This window comes from Harmonia axyridis, chromosome 6, assembly GCF_914767665.1.
Source record: "Harmonia axyridis chromosome 6, icHarAxyr1.1, whole genome shotgun sequence".
NCBI classification, from domain to species: Eukaryota; Metazoa; Arthropoda; class Insecta; order Coleoptera; family Coccinellidae; genus Harmonia; species Harmonia axyridis.
The window spans coordinates 8,750,955-8,767,625 of record NC_059506.1 but is presented as its reverse complement, the minus strand read 5'-3'; the positions used below and the strand labels follow the sequence as shown (position 1 = coordinate 8,767,625).

General features: G+C 34.5%; 2 protein-coding genes across 4 annotated transcripts in view; one reads left to right on the top strand and one right to left on the bottom strand.

Annotated features, from left to right (window-relative positions):
• The window catches only part of LOC123682785 (potassium voltage-gated channel protein Shaw-like), a 403,607-nt gene that overhangs the window by 220,995 nt on the left and 165,941 nt on the right, over positions 1-16,671 (bottom strand). The gene's annotated exons all lie outside the window — the stretch shown is intronic.
• The window catches only part of LOC123682788 (potassium/sodium hyperpolarization-activated cyclic nucleotide-gated channel 1-like), a 120,440-nt gene that overhangs the window by 62,490 nt on the left and 41,279 nt on the right, over positions 1-16,671 (top strand). The window contains exons 5-7 of the mRNA XM_045621573.1: positions 2,663-2,761; positions 3,065-3,256; positions 13,179-13,402. Coding sequence (XP_045477529.1) covers positions 2,663-2,761; positions 3,065-3,256; positions 13,179-13,402 — 515 coding nt within the window. The remainder of the gene's footprint in view (positions 1-2,662; positions 2,762-3,064; positions 3,257-13,178; positions 13,403-16,671) is intronic.

Genomic DNA, 16,671 nt, shown 5'->3' with positions numbered 1-16,671 from the left:
GGTTGAAGTTCCAAAGTCCCTGGTGCCAATGGGTCGTAAATCCAATGACTGGTAGTTCTGGGGTTCAGTGGTTGAAGTTCCAAAGTCCCTGGTGCCAATGGGTCGTAAATCCAATGACTTGTAGTTCTGGGGTGCAGTGGTTGAAGTTCCAAAGTCCCTGGTGCCAATGGGTCGTAAATCCAATGACTTGTAGTTCTGGGGTTCAGTGGTTGAAGTTCCAAAGTCCCTGGTGCCAATGGGTCGTAAATCCAATGACTGGTAGTTTTTGTGTTAGCTCGAAGGACCAATGTTGGGTTGCGTCACAACGTTACCTTGAGTTTCAAAGTAAAGGATTTGTTAAGGACTCAAGGGTTATGACTGAAAGGCAGATCGTGTGTAAATGCCCTTTATTTCTAAAACTAACAACTATTTATAATATAATTCTAGTGACGTCAAGACCAATCGTAAATATGATGACAATATATTTATTGATACAATACGAATTCCACAGTTCACCGGAAATATAAAAGTAACTAGGTATTTCTCTGGTTAACGAACTTCGAACGGAAATGAAAATGCTGATTTTATAGACAAATTGAAGACACACATCCTTCAATCAACGTTTGATTGAGAAATATGAAATACCTTCTGAAATTAATTTGTATGAATATTATTGGAAAATTATGATATGAAAGGATTTTCTGTACGTTTCGTACAAACAGCAAAACGAGAAAAATTTCCATAAACAAACAAAAGGAACTACTCCTAGAGAGGACAATATACAGCCACATTGAATTTTCAAATTGTTGTTGGGTCGTGGTGTTCTAATTTATTGAATTGTGAACGTACATATATTAACATTTAAGAAATAGTTTGTTTCTTTGACGAACCGTGTAATTTTATTGACGGTGAACATTTATAATGTACACACTTGATTTGTATTATCTTTATGTACATGTATAAATAAATTATTATTATCATTATTAAATGAAAATTTGCCTAAATTTCTTATATTGACAAGTTGGAAATCAATAGTCCGCTTTGTTGTTATTTTGTGGATTCATTTACCTCATACAAGTCGTCAAAAGGTTTTATGTTCGGTTTTATGTGATTTTGATATTTCCAGGACAGTACTCAGATTATTCAGTTTTAGATTTCCAAAGCAATATTTTTACAAGTTTCAGAGAAATGTCGTTATTGCCATGAATCCAATTTTTACTTCGAAAGGCACAATTTCCTCAAAAGAGTAGCAAACGAAAGAATTCATGTTAAATGTGACTTTCTTGAAATACGGTCCTGATTTCATTTCTTTCGTGGTGATATTTGATGTTGTCAGATTAGATTTGTAAGTTCATAGCTTTCTATTGAACTTTTCCCGATTCTTAAACCATAAACACCTATTGAGTATTGTGATACGATACGTAAAATATTAATTTGAAGTATGCATGGTCAAACCGTGAATTCTTATGAAACTAAAATTAAATTTGAAACAAAATGTTCTTGGAAAATTTGCTTTATAGAAAAAATTAATTATTATTAGACAATAATTCTTTGAGAAATTCGAACCGATTCATTTCAATTCATAAATAAGTATTGAAAGTGGAGTATGAAAAGAAATTTTGGATATTATGTTCTTCAGTTCCTACATATTTTCTAGCTCTCAAAAAAAGATTATTGACTGCGCAAGCGTCTTCTATCTCAAATTGCAACTACTTTCATGAAGAGTTTTATATGTCATATATCTTTGAAATAGCCCCACAGAAAATACTCGAGAAGAGTGAGATCCGGTGACCCTGGTGAACAATGGCCATGCCACATAATTGATTTCATCACTTATTTTCTTTGTGAAGCAAATAGACTCGCGATTTTCATTTTCTGAGATGGTCACGTCATGTAATTCATGACGAAAGAATTTACTCATTTTATTTTTTTATAAATTGGCTCTTCTGTAAAGGCATGTAAAATTAACTGAATAAAGAATTCACTAGTGGATCATGCATACTTGTAATTAATATTTCACGCAACTTATAACAACACTCAGCAGGTACTGATGATTTTAGTTTCAAGAAAAGCTGAATAGAAAGCTTTAAAATTAAAAATTTCAGCTGATAACATCAAACATTATCACGAAAGAAATTAAAACAGGACCGTATTTTAAGAAAGCCACATAAATCATGAATTCTTTCGTTTGCTACTTTTTTGAAAAAAGTGTGCTATCCAAAACAAATATTTGAATTCATTAGACTGAATTATGTATTTTTCCATGGCCATAACGACATTTCTCAGAAAGATGTAAAAATATAGATTTCGGAGTCTAAAGGAAACACTAAATAATCTGAGTACTGCCTTGGAAATAGTGAATTACATACAAATTTAGAAGGCCTGTATGTGTTGAATAAACCCGCAAAATTTAAACAAAATCGTACTATTGCTTTCAAAATTATGGATATCAGAAATTTGGGTCATTTTTCATTACTTACCCTGTATTTCCGAAACCAACAGTCGCAGGATTCACAATAAGCTATGTTTCCATGTTACACTGTATATCACTTAATTTCTTCTGCATATTCATTATTATGTTATATTCATTATTCACTGAATAAACGTATATTATTATACAGTCAACATCAATACAAAATAGTGAAGCATTGTTTCGCCAAAAATTTCTTTCTGTTTTTTTTAGGTGCGAGAAGCGCTTGTGGCAAAGATTTCTCTTTGGGAGAAATAATAACGACAAGTATAGGATTCATATTTGGAAGAGTCTACATGTTGGTAGTAACAGGTAACTAAGTATTTCATACTTTATTAACCCTAACGAAATAAGCGAGAAGCAAAACGAGAAGAGGCGAGGAATAATATCTAATAACTATTCAGTTGAAATATAGAAAAGTGAATTATTTCTCAAACAAACTAATGTATATGTACGTTTGACCTATGGGTCTAATGATGATTAAGTGATACACACTTTGACTGTTGAGCAGTCGAATATAATATTTCGATACTTATTTGTGTCAAAAGGAAAGAATATGTTTATTATGTTCTTTCATCAACAGCAAAATAATGGTTACAAATGATTATTTTTCAGTTTCAATATTGAACCAAGTTCTCAATCAATGGTCCTTACAAACGAAGTACCTGGGTATAATAGATCAGTTGAAGGAATACATGCGTTACAAAAAACTACCAATGTACCTAAGGCAGAGGATGTTGCATTACTTCGAATACAAATTCCAACATAAGTATTTCCGAGAGAATCTCATCACATCCATGTTATCAGGTAATCACAAACTCAAATAGGTTTGTACATTCGATTACAAGCTCATCACCGAAAAACATAGTAGTGATGAGTGATATATTTGAAATAATATATTCTAAAACAAGTTGCAGAATGGACTCGTTTCCACGAATGCGAAATTGGAAAACCAACGACAAAGTAGCGAGTAGGAATGAGTGTTGGAATTACCTTCTGCAACGAGTATTAGACGATAATCTCTCTATTTCAGTAAACTTTTTCAAAAACCTATTGTCGAAAATCAATGAAAAATTTATATTCTACATCCTAGTGACTTTTATATTGTATCTTGGCAATTGGTGAAACTGATACGAAAATGGACATATTACAGAATTCGAATTTGAATCATACGTTAATTTTCAAATAATTTATAATAACGCATTAAATTCGTGAATTATGTCGGACGAAATTTATTCAACATCACCAGAGTTAAGAGAAATTGCGAATAATGTTGAAAATCATTTCACTATATCCAAATTATATTATAATGACAATTGACGTGTGTTGAAATTTGATAGGATCGGAAGTCAGTGTACTTTACCTTTGAAGTCATCCATCTCGATGCTTGGTATTACTATCAGCAATAACCTTTCTTGGGAAGATCACGTGAAATCAATTGCCAAAAGTGCATCCCAAAAACTTGTTTTTCTGTTTCGTGCTAGGATCTATTTCACTTCCAGTCAGCTACTTATGATTTATAAGGTACAGATCTGACCTGTCCTGGAATACTGTTCCCATGTTTGGAGTGCGGCATCTAAGCATGTTCTGAAACTGCTGAATTCTGTCCAAAAAAGGGCAATTCGTCTCGTCGGTGATGCCTCGCTTACAAACTCGTTCACCACTTTGGAACACCGTAGAAAAGTTAGCGATCTGTCTCTATTTAATAGATATTTTCATGGGCTATACTCTTCCGAAATATCAACAATCGTTCCTCCTTTGGCAGTTTCTTCGAGGTTAACCCGTCAAGTTCAGTCTTCACACACCAATTCCTACCTTCTTTTCCTTGGTTCTCACGATGTTCTCTGAACATTACAGGATATCTGTGCTCAGTTGATATTTTAAACTTAACTCAACAGTATTATAGAGTTTATTTATGTAATGTTCTGAATAAACTCTCTCATTATTATTATTATATAATATTATTATCTCCTTTTGTGAGAACCAACACATAAAAAAAACACAACCACAAAACTAAAAATTTAACTGAAAACAATGCTGTAATGAATTCAATAAAGCACATATTTTAGTGATGTAATGAAATAATTGCGTTCCTGAGATAGAGAAAAACGATTTCGATATAATAGAAATTTTCGATTACTTGGATCAATAAAGAAGAAATAATGATTACATATATCTATTAGGATGGACTGTAATAGACTCAAGGTTAGACTTAAAAATTAACTTGATTAGTTCGTTTTAACATGAAAATAACGATCACTAAGTTATTGCTGTGTTACATCACAAATGAAGATAAAATCTGAATAAAAATCAAACATTCCAGAAATTAATCCAAATAGGTATACTCTAAAAATTTTTCATTTACTTCGGAATCGGGACATTAGTATTACACCAATGTAAAATATACCTCGAGAGTATTCCAATCCTGCTATGAGATCCGCAAATACCGGGTTTTGAGAAATAACGTTTCAATAGCTTGGAAGCTAATCCTAGACCTCAAAAGAAGTGAAGAGTTTTATATAAACATGGGTCCGCAAATGAGCCATTTTGGAGATATGAGCGATTTCAGGTTTTTAAAATATTAACAACAAGCGCAACCAAATACAATAAATTACAGAAGATATTCGACTAATTTTTGACTTCTAATGTTTAACAGAGGATGTTGCATAATAATAATAACAATAACTGGTATTTATGTAGGCTTGGTTAATCGATCGTCTAGAGGTATGATTCGATTACCTGTCTTTCGTCTTCTTCTTAGTGACTTTATCGGATTTTGTAATAATTAAACTCTTTTGAATTATTTACATCTATTTACAAAGCCACACTCATACCGTACAAACTCAGTATTGAGAAGATCTTAATTACGTCTCAATTACAAATTTCTCACTACGGTACTGAATTTCGTCTTTAACTCTAGTTTTAATTACTCGAAACGTCTTCGATAATCACGTTTTCGTCGTACCCCAAGTTTTCGGTTGTCTCGTCTCTAACTTGTTCGCGACTCGTCTAGTCCGCGAACCGTCTATACGTCTTACGTCTTAAGTTGACCGACTGAAGTTGACTCGTCTTAGACTTGCCTTGAACTCTACTCGTCTTCGACTCAACTTGAACTGTCTCTCCCGATTGGAACTACCCTGTCTCGAATATCGACCTCCCTTCTTTCGGCTTGAGCACACCCTTAGGGAAAGTACCATCCCCTAGTCCAATGAGAGCTTTGCCGTACCGCCCACAAAGATCTTCGCGGATTCCTGGAAATCGAATATTCTCGAAGGACTAGAACCTGATACACAAATGTGACACATCTGGTACGACCGTATCTTTACATATCTTCGACACCTCGAAGAATAACACATCCTTTTTACATTATATGTACAATAACAATTCGTTCCCTGTAAATTCATTGAAAGTGTCATGCCCTCGACACTTGAAGAAACTAATAGGTCTCCAAGCATCCGGTTGACCATCTGAATTATTTACAGGGAACAATAACTGGATCCTACATTTATTTGTAACATAATTAGTACATCTGATGAGCTTTCAAGCTATTCACCCAACCTCAATACAAAAAAAATATGAAAAAAAATTAAGGAATATAACAAAAATACCACCGTCCATTTCAATACAGGAAGAAGATCGTCGCACGAAGGAATAACGTACTATTTTGAAAAGACCTGGTTGTGTTCGGATCGTTTGATCGTTCAATCCGTTGTTGCAATTATTCGTTGTTACTCACTGACGTTGCATACACTAAACTTTTCATATGTTGGCACGAAATCGTGGAGGAAAAACTATTTTTATCAATACATCTTCAAATTAATTCAAATGAGATATGATTACTTCAAACCCATAACCCTAAATACAAAAAAACACAGGATATCTAGCGGGCCATGGCACCGGGGCTCCTCGTCTTATCGATCTTCCCTAACAAGTTTTTAATGTTTAAAGCGCTCCATTTTCCATAAACCAAATATTCATCCATTGATTTGAAAGTACCACGTCTGGAAAATCAGACAATGTATTTTGAGGGAAGTTGAGGTATGCGGATACTGTTAAATTCCGTGGTAAAACTACTGATCCCAACAAACGATCTCCTAAAATACCTAGACAGATCTACTGAAGCACTTTTAATGCTTGGATTCATGAATGGCATGTGAATTTTCATTTGCCCAAATATGGTTATTATGAAAGTTAAAAATTTAATCTTTGGTAAAGCCGGCTTCATCAGTTAAAAGGATATTAGACGTGAAATGCGGATGTTCAGCATTGTTTGTCGAAACCCATTGACAGAATGTCCTTCTGGCTTGATGATCAGGAGGATTAAGAGCTTGCACGCGGTGAATATGAAATGGATAGAGAAGTTGTTGATGCTTTTCCTGAAAAAGAGGCCATTTATTTCTACTTCCGCTGAAATTCTTTTCACACTTGTACCGGGATTTTCACTCACAATATTTAAAATTCGCTCTTCACCTTCTTGAGTACATACAGATCTTGGACGTCCAGTATCAAAGACTTTTTTTTTTTTTGAGGAACCAGTTCCGCTCAATCGTCTTTAAACTTGATGGAATGTCGCATGAGAAGGAAGTTGATAATCGTATTAAGCCTCCGCGTGCGAGAATATATCAGAAACGCACAGTTTTCATGGTTACATTTTATTATTATATGTTGGTACTCCTAACTTTCCGCCACGGCTTTATCTGTCAATTCATCAATTTGCCTTGAAGAAATCAGTTCTGTCAACCAACATTTTTCAAAGCAAAAATCACTAAATGATATTTATGGAAATATTTCATAAATTTCAATAAAAATGCGATGAATTAGAGAAAATAATGTATAATACTCGTACAGAAGGCTCATTCTACCACTCGTTCATTCAAAAAGTCACCACTTCGTGGCTCGGTTTTGAATTTTGAACTCGTGGAAGAATATCAATGCCTTCTGCACTTGTATTATAAATAACTATTCTAAACAACAAAGTAAAAAAAAAGTAAACAACTAAAATCTAATGCAAAATACTCAATTAGAGTAAGTAAATATCATATAAATACCAAAAGTTCGAAGCCAGCTGTTTTTTTTTAATGATCCTACCTAAAATCATCTCAATTTAAGTTCGGTAAACAAGACATCTGAAAGATGAAAATGAATCGAGTATCGTAATTGCGGACCCATGTTGATATGAAATTTTTTTAATTATTTTGAGGTTTATAATCTGCTCCCAAAATATTGAAACTTTATTTTCTAAACACGGTGTATGTCTGCTAAGACATTTGGAGACTCATCATCGGCAACCATTTTCAGCACTTTTTTAGGAATATGGTCCGCTAGTATAGTTGGTTGGTATATAGAATAAGGAAAAGTGGGCCAAATATTGACCCATGAGGGACACCAGTCATTACCTAGTGTAGAAAAATGAAATGAAATTTCCTCCTTTGACTCTGATATTACTATTATTTCGAAATCCATGACATCCCAGATCTTAGACATTAAACCGTTTTGTTGAGAATGTTAAAACCAAGGCAATTGATGTCAGTTTCGACTGAAGAAGGAAACAAACATCTGATTAGGTTAATTTATTTTTTCAACAAAATTCTAATAGATCTAAAAGTTTTACCATTTTGTTTTAGATTATTTACTGAAGGAATTTTAACTCGGTTTTATACATAGATACACTAAGTACAAATACAGGACGGATAGTATTAATACATACTCTGAAACGTTTTTGTCTCAAATTCAAATAAGTTTTAATTTTGATATTGCAAAAAAAAGTATTTATTAAGAGAAATCAATGGATGTTTACTTCATTGCAAAGAGTAAGGTTAATACGACACCAGTCAAAAGGCCACCACGGCTATAGTTGCAGCAACTCGCGCATTTGCAGCTGTATGTCCTCAATAACTCCACAACATCTCGGTGGGCAATTAATAAAATAATAATAATAATAAAATAATAATGGCAGATTTGCGATTATTTCATTGCTTGTGTGGCGCCATCTTGTTGAAAAATATGGTGTTATCATATTTGTAGAATTCCTAATTTCAAGATCAACGAGTAATCGACACACCTGGATTTTCTTTAACACTACGGGCTGCAGCACCAATATTTTCAGATGTCCTTAGGCGACGCACACGTTTTCGATTATTCACATCACTAACTCATGCCAACAGTTCAAATTTCTCTAAAAATTTCACTATTGCCGTTTGAGAAGGAGTTTCAAGACTACCCAAGAGTGCTTCAGTTTTGCGAAACGGTTTGTCATATTTTCACAATTTTTGTTGTGAATTTCAATAATACCAATGCGTTGTTGGAGCATTTATTGTCTCATTCTCAATAATGGCTTAGATTTAACTGGTTAAATGTCAGAAGATGACAGCCTCAAGACTGAGACCTGTCCAGATAGCTGGATCTTCAAAATGAAATCTTTCATTGAAAAACCGAGTAAAAAACCCTTCACTATGACGTTCACGAGCTCTTGACCTGCAGTCCAAGAAACAATTTTTCGAAATGTGATGTATTAGGATGTCGTTTTACTGCTCAACGAAAAATTTTTAATAATAACGCAGAATTCTTGAGCTTCTAAAAAAGTCCCCCGACCCGCGCCGTCTGGTGGGATTCATTAGGCCGAATATAATTCCGGGATTAGACGCAAGAGAATCCGAGTACTTAAAAGTTAAGACGAGTATTCCGAATCACTTTTAACTTCCTAACCCAATGAAAAGTGGTTAATTCCTTCCATTATTCAGAGCTCATCAGTGGAAAATAATTGAGCGAGTTACGTAGGAACAATATAAACTCTAAACGGGTTGTTTAAACATTGGCAATTCAACATCCGACCAAATATTCATTAGATCCACAACGTTGACTTCGTCGTGCCCTATCCCAGCCATTATATCCAGAAAATATTGTTACATTCCCTGCCCGTCCGCGCCGCCGGCGGCCCCGTGTACAATATCTGGGAGTTGCAATTTTAATGACGTCTGTTCCAGCGCCGCCCTAGACCAGATTACCTCCACGTTCCCTGAAACATTGCACCGGCTTTGTGTCGCTCCCTGCGGAACTGGCGCGCGATGATTTTGCACATTATTCCACTTACTTCTGCCTGAATTCTGTTTGACACTAGGAATTGCGTTGATATGCTAGTCGAGTGGATGATGCTTCCGAGGCGACGGCTCCCTTCGTTATATTTAATTGTCGTGTGAACATCTCAGGCTCGGGACCGAAGATGATAAGAGTGACGCGGCTAGACGACATTTGTTGCTTCTTGGGAATATTCTGGAATAAATGTGCTAAAAAGATTTATCCAATTTTATTAGGAATTCAGAAGATTAGAAGTAGACGGCAATTCTTAGTGTTTGGTACTCTAGGCCAAATACTGAGCATGACCTTGGAACCGTGAATATTCGATTTGGCCGTCGGCATGAAAGTATGGCCGTGATATCCCCATGATTTTCTGCGTTTGGGATTAACCCATTTTTCGTCTCCAGTCACAATGGGATGCAAAAATCCCTTTCGTCTTTCCCTTGCAAGCAGCAGGGACCCTATTTTTGACAAGTGATGTTTCAAAACGTATACGCACTTTTCGAATGTCGCACGTTTTGGTATTCTTGACTCGTGAACTTGAAAACGTACACGTTCTCAGTGCGAATACTTACTGCGAGCGCTTTTTGGCATTCGTTTTGATTCTTTGACAACTTAAATGCCATAGAGATATTATTCATAAGTCATATTTATTCTTCGGAGATAATGTAAGACGAAATGGTACTATTGTTATTAATGGATCGATTGGATTATGTGGAACAAATGGCTCAGCGGAGATATAATCAGCGCGGAGACCTATTCGCTGATTTGAATGAGAAACAATTCGTTTGAATGTTTCTGGATATCCTCAAAGAACATGGTTGATGACACCTCTGGAAAATGAACCAGTGGAAGGAACTCCAAAATATTTATTCAACAAAAAAAAAGAAAGAAATCAAAAGCCTGAAAGATAAAATGGGGTTCTGAAGCTGTCTACTCAAGCATAGGGTTCTTCATTGTACTTCGGAGACAGCAAGTAACATTGTCAATGCTTGTGTAGTGCTCCATAATATTTGCATTGAAAATACAATGTACCGGAACAATGGTACATCACAAGTTGATTTGGAAATATATGACTTCCCCATCGATAGTAGAGATGATTTTATTCGCAATCATCAAGTCGAGTAATTTGAAAATTTGTTAAACAATTTATCAATATATTATTTAATGAATTATATGAATCCATTGATGTAAAATGTAATTTGTGAATTCTTAATAAATTATTACTATTTCGTTCGTTCCAATTAACATGAACACATTTTCATTAAAATTCATGCAAAAAACATTCTAATAAATAACAAGTGAATCAACCAAATGCACAACATAAACATTTCTACTGATAATATGAACACTTGATAAAGAAAAGAAAACTTGATAAAGAAAAGAAAAATTAAGTCCCTTTATGTCTCTCAATAGATACTTTTTCAAACATATCTATTAATATCAATTCTATTTTGGATAATGTTTTTCTTCTTCCAATCTCTAGATGCACCCGGCATACAAGTATGTTACCAATTTCTGCTCATTTTCTTTATGCATCTTTGTATGTGAATTGATTAGACAATTCACTCTTTTGAAGATCCGCGCTATTTTTTAAAAACTCAATCAGACAATATTTTTGACTATCAGTTATTTGAATTCTTCTTTTGATTTGCTGGAATATATTTAAATGTATTAGTGAACAATTTCTCTTCGAATTTTTTTCTTCAATTTGAATTGACGGAACATAAATTGATAACATTTCATCTCATCTGTGAAATTTTACAATAATGCCGGCTCTTGGGAGTACACGTTTTTGAACGTGTACGTTTAATGGAACGAACGGTTGTCAAGAATATCATTTTGGAAAACCGCTCGCACGTGTACCACTCGCTTTTGAAACGTGTACGTCAAAAAGATCACTTGTCAAGCATACGGACCCTGTTCTCAAGCAAACAAACGTTTTCAACATATCTCGGGTTCAACTCGTACGGCACCAAATTTCCTTGTTTCTGAGCAATCTCATGACTTTCAGGCTTTCTAAATGGCTTGTTGCATCACTCTCAATGATCTAATCAATTCTTGTTGCATTTGACACGAGTCTTGATCAGGAAATGCTGATCTTCGACGTCAAAATCATCGTTCTTGAATATTCGAAACCAGTCTTGGCATGTTCTTTCACTAATAGCGGCCTCGCCATAGGTATTTGAGAGCATTCGATGAGCCTCAGCCGCATATTTCTTCAAAATTGAAACCTCCCGCAAATGACGAGGATTTGGCTGACATTTTTAATTGGAAATAACGTTATGATGCAGACACAAATCGACTAATATTTCGAGGGCGTTATGTTTACTAATACCTAAGCTTATTGTATGACATCTACGATCCATTTATTGCAACTATACCTCTTATCGTTACAGCTATCTATTGCAAAACGGAGAAGCAAAGTTGTACACCTTATACATATAACATGAGTAAACGACCAATTGAAGAACTATATTAAAATAAAGTCAGACGTACGTTTCAAATTTTTTCCTTCTTCATCTTTCCAAGAGCCAAAGGCTCATTTATCTTAGTAGCTGGCTTCCCATTCCATGTAAATTTGGCCAATCTCCCATCGCCCATTCTGGACATGTTCATGCCAGTATCTTCTTCTTGCACGTGAAATATCTAACCACATCTAAGATTCCACAATCCTATCGGATGTCTTCACTGTTCCTATGATATCTGAAGGTATTCCCTGTTTAGGCTCTCAAGGTTCTACCTGTTTAGGCTCTCAAGGTCCTCATCTCTTTTGTGCGCATCATCCTCTTTGTTTCGAATATGTCATCTCTGATTTCAACCACATACTCGTTTGTCATGATCTGTCGTACGCAAATTTTGTAAATTCTGACCTTACATTGACTGGTCATGAATTGATGTCATCATATTATCGATTTCAAGTTTTCCGCTACCCGGGCTGACTTATTGACTTGCTTTCTAACACCAACCACTAGGTTTCCACTCGACGACACTTTGACTCCCAAGTAGCTGAAATCGAAGACTTGCTCTATTATGCTGTCATTAACCACCTTCCATCAACGTGGCTCCCTCGATATTACCATACTATTAGTTTTTGTAATAGAGATCTTGATGTTCAGTGCTTCGACTTCGATTTTGAATACTTACAGTAGCCATTGTAAGCCGTCCTCTGTATCTGTGAGGAGCGCTGCACCATCTACGAAACACATGAACTTGAGGAGGTGTTTTCCCAGTCTCTAGCCATGATTCACTTTCCGAACTCTCAAATGAACCTACTGAATAAAATTAATTTGATAGAAATATCAAAATTATAATATCATTCTGCCAAAACCCTAACTACCTGAAATATGTTTGATTCATTTTAGTTAATTTTTTAGTTTTCTTTGGAATTATCTGAAAACAATGAATTTTTACATTGGTCACTACGTTTAGATCGTAGATTAACGTCCTTTGATCGGAAACTCGCGATTTAAAGAGTATTGATGGTTCACGAGAAAAGATCGGTCCTCTTCCATGAATTATATCACTCTCATTTATCCTTTTTAAATAAAAAGTTCAATCGCACCTTTTCAAAGGTGGATTATGAAATGAGTATCTCATTCCTTTGCCATTAAAACCCATAATGTTCAATGAAAAGAGTTTATTATTTTTCCAGATAAGCTGAAACGTGAAATCAACATAGAAGTGTGCAAACGGCTTGTACAACAAGCTTCTTTTTTAGCAGATCTTCCGACTAAAGTTTTGGGAAATGTATTGACGCACCTGAAATCTGAGGTTTTCTTACCAAACGATATAATTATCAGAGCTGGATCACCAGGAGACTGCATGTATTTTCTCTCAAGTGGAACTGTTTTGATTACTACTCCTTCCGGAAAGGAGGTAAGTCCTAATACTCATATCACCAGTCCTGCTATAATATCGGCTCGCACTATGGTGGCATAATTGACTTAAAAATTAGGGTGGGCATGATATGATTCCAAATTCAATTTCATTACATTTCAATTTTGGAGATTTATAAAATATTCATTTCACCAAATTCATAGTTTTACCTTCTTTCGAATGTAGAACAAATTTTGTCGATCAAATGTGTACTTTAATTAATAAATTATAAAAATCATAAATATCGATCCAGCCATTTAATATTACTAGAAAACTCTGAAAATTTCACGGCATGGTTCCTTATTTACTTTCATAATATTTAAAGTCATCAAAAAAAAAGTATTACAAAATGGAAAAATGACTACAGAAGATTTGCACAGAATTGTATATAGGATTATAAGAGATGCGAGTTTTTATAATGCTTTTGTTGTTGATCATTTTATCTAGGAGAGCAGTGCTGATGGTACTGAAATTCAGCATCTCATTCGAGTTATTACTTATTACAATTGTTGGATAGTTCCACGTGAAGATTGAAGAGAAGTCTGAATGAGTTGAGGATTGGAATTGTTAAATGAAAAACTCACCCCAATACGCTGTTCTCACCTTCTATTCAAGTATTTGAGTGAAACTGAAATGTTCAATGAAATATCACGCTTTTTCAGTGTAATTTTTCATTCACAAAGTTCCAGTTGCTCTACCAACCTGCAGGATACTTTTCAGATTCAATTTAAGTACAAAGAAATAAGAATCCAATAAAACCTCCAGCTTGTTGTCAGGAGCTTCTGAGCAAGGGATTAACGGCTTGACTTGATATTCATCCAACTTGGCTTGATATTCAAGCTACTTAAATTGAGCTTGAATTGATTTTCAAGTCAAGCTCAATTTAAGTAGCTTGAAGTCAAGTAGTATTTGCTCAATGTCAAGTCAAGTATTTATTATAAAGTACTCGACTTAACATTAAAAACTACTACTTGACTTGAATTTGATAAGATTTCAAGTCAAGTACAAGCCAAGTATCTTGAATATCAAGCCAATCCAGGAATTCTTATTCTGAGCGCTTGTTCTTTTTGTGTCCTCTGAAAAATCCCCAAAAAAGTTTCTTAGTCATTACATTCGATAGTTATCGTGTTACTACAGAAGGACATTGGACATGAGGACGGATTCGTCATCAGTAATTCGAAACTGTTATTATCAATTCTAATTCAAGAATTCATGTAAGGTGCTGGATTGTTGATTCTTCGTTCCTTTTATTTTCATTCTCCATCGTGAGACAAACATCAAATGGTCTAACAATTCTCCAGAAAAGTTTTTTCTATATCTATTATCTATGTGATAACTGCATTCCAATAGAAGCTCCTTCCGACAAATGAATAAGAAAAAATAGTTATAGTGTTCGTACAGAAAAACAGAATAGAATTTGGAAGTGGTTATTTGTTATAGAAGAAAACATCAGAACTTTTCAAACTTGTTGATGAGTTAGAATAGATGCAATTGTGACAATCAACTCCTCAAAAAAAAGTATGTTATTTCTAACTTGACTGCGCTGTAGAGTCTCTTATGGTACTGCTTTCCTTGAGAGATAATAAATAATATTTCATTATCTGATTTGAGTAGTAGTAAAATAACACGTAATTATATCTAGATACAAAGTATGGAAGGAGATCCATCACACGATTACATCGTATAATATGAAAAAAAAACACCTACTTTTTTTTTTGTTTATATATTATATGACCAAAACGAGTAATGAACAATCTAACAAAGTGCTGATTATTCCAGTAAAGTTTAACCTTAACTCAAAAATTCGAAATGAAAGCACGAATTCATAAATGTCATGACTATTTCCGGTTCAAGATACGTGAAATAAGGACAAGAGAAAACTATCGTACGCCCTATTCAAAAAAGGAGCTACCAAAAATCTAAGTTGCCAATACAATTGGACATAATATTCACTAAAGTACATAATGCGCTACTATTATTATTAATTTTCATTCAAGAATTTATGTAGGGTTCTGAATTGTTGATTGTTTCTTCTTTTCTTCTTTTTAGTTTCATTCTAGTTCGTCAGACAAACATCAAATTGTCGAACAATACTCCAGAAAAGTTTTCTCTACGTGATAACTGCATTCCAATGGAGGCTTCTTCCGACAAATAAATTGGAAATCCTCGCTCCCTCAAGGGATTACGGGTTATCGCTTTTCTGCTCGCAGCATATTGGAGTTTAACAAAAATAAAGGTACAAAAACGCCATAACAATGATCGTGCTGCCGATGTCCCGTGCCGATACATTGTTCGTTGACATTGCTGGATACATTTCCCTTTTCACCACATCATTCACAGTTGGAAAATATGGTTGGAAAAGTTGGAATTCATAAATGACAGATTGTGTTCTGCCAGAGTCACAATTTGAGCGAAAAATGAAGTTTCGTACGAATATCATAAATTTTTCATTGTAATATGAACGGTTTTCATTTCATGGTCCAATCCTGTATCAATTGACTGTTGTTCGATATAATTCAGTAAGTCTCTATATATTCCAGTCAACTTGAATAAACTGGTATTTGGACAATTTACTTTAAGTTGTCTCAAATTCTACATGTAGTAGGCTGTCTGCGTCTATAAGCTATTTTCAAAGGTAACAAAATCGGGTTTTGGAAAGTTTTTTGTAAATTTCTGGTTTCATATAAGTTTTTTGCTGTTTGTTGTCATAATAGATATTGCCGAAGATAAAGATTCCTACATTTTTTGTTTCAAAATTTGTTCTATATGTTGAATTGTTTTTGAGATAGAGGCAGAGAGTGCGCGCGTAGCTAGAGCACTCTTTGAGGTCAACCGGTCTCGGTCAAAAACACACCATATATAAAGTTTGTTAATTATGACAGTCGCAGACACTCTACCATATCTAAGTGTTGAGAAAACTTTCAGAACATCCAAATACAAGTTGGCACGAATTTATAGCTTGGTATCTCAAATTCCTGTATAAGTACCAAGGTTTGACCAAGTTGACCAGACTATAAGAATTGAATATTTTCGGTAGATCTATCAGGTTCACATCTGTATCTACTAGATTTTGTTTAAATAAATAGCTACACTGATATAACAGTATTATGAATGAAAAGGTTTCTTCAATTTGTGGTTACAAGTGTACAGATGAATAAAATTCACTTCGGTTTATACTATCGTCAAATTTTTATTTCAATTCAATTCTTGGACCTTGCCGAATAACACGTCCGATATTGAGCTCCCGTTGAAAACGCATATAAATTGAA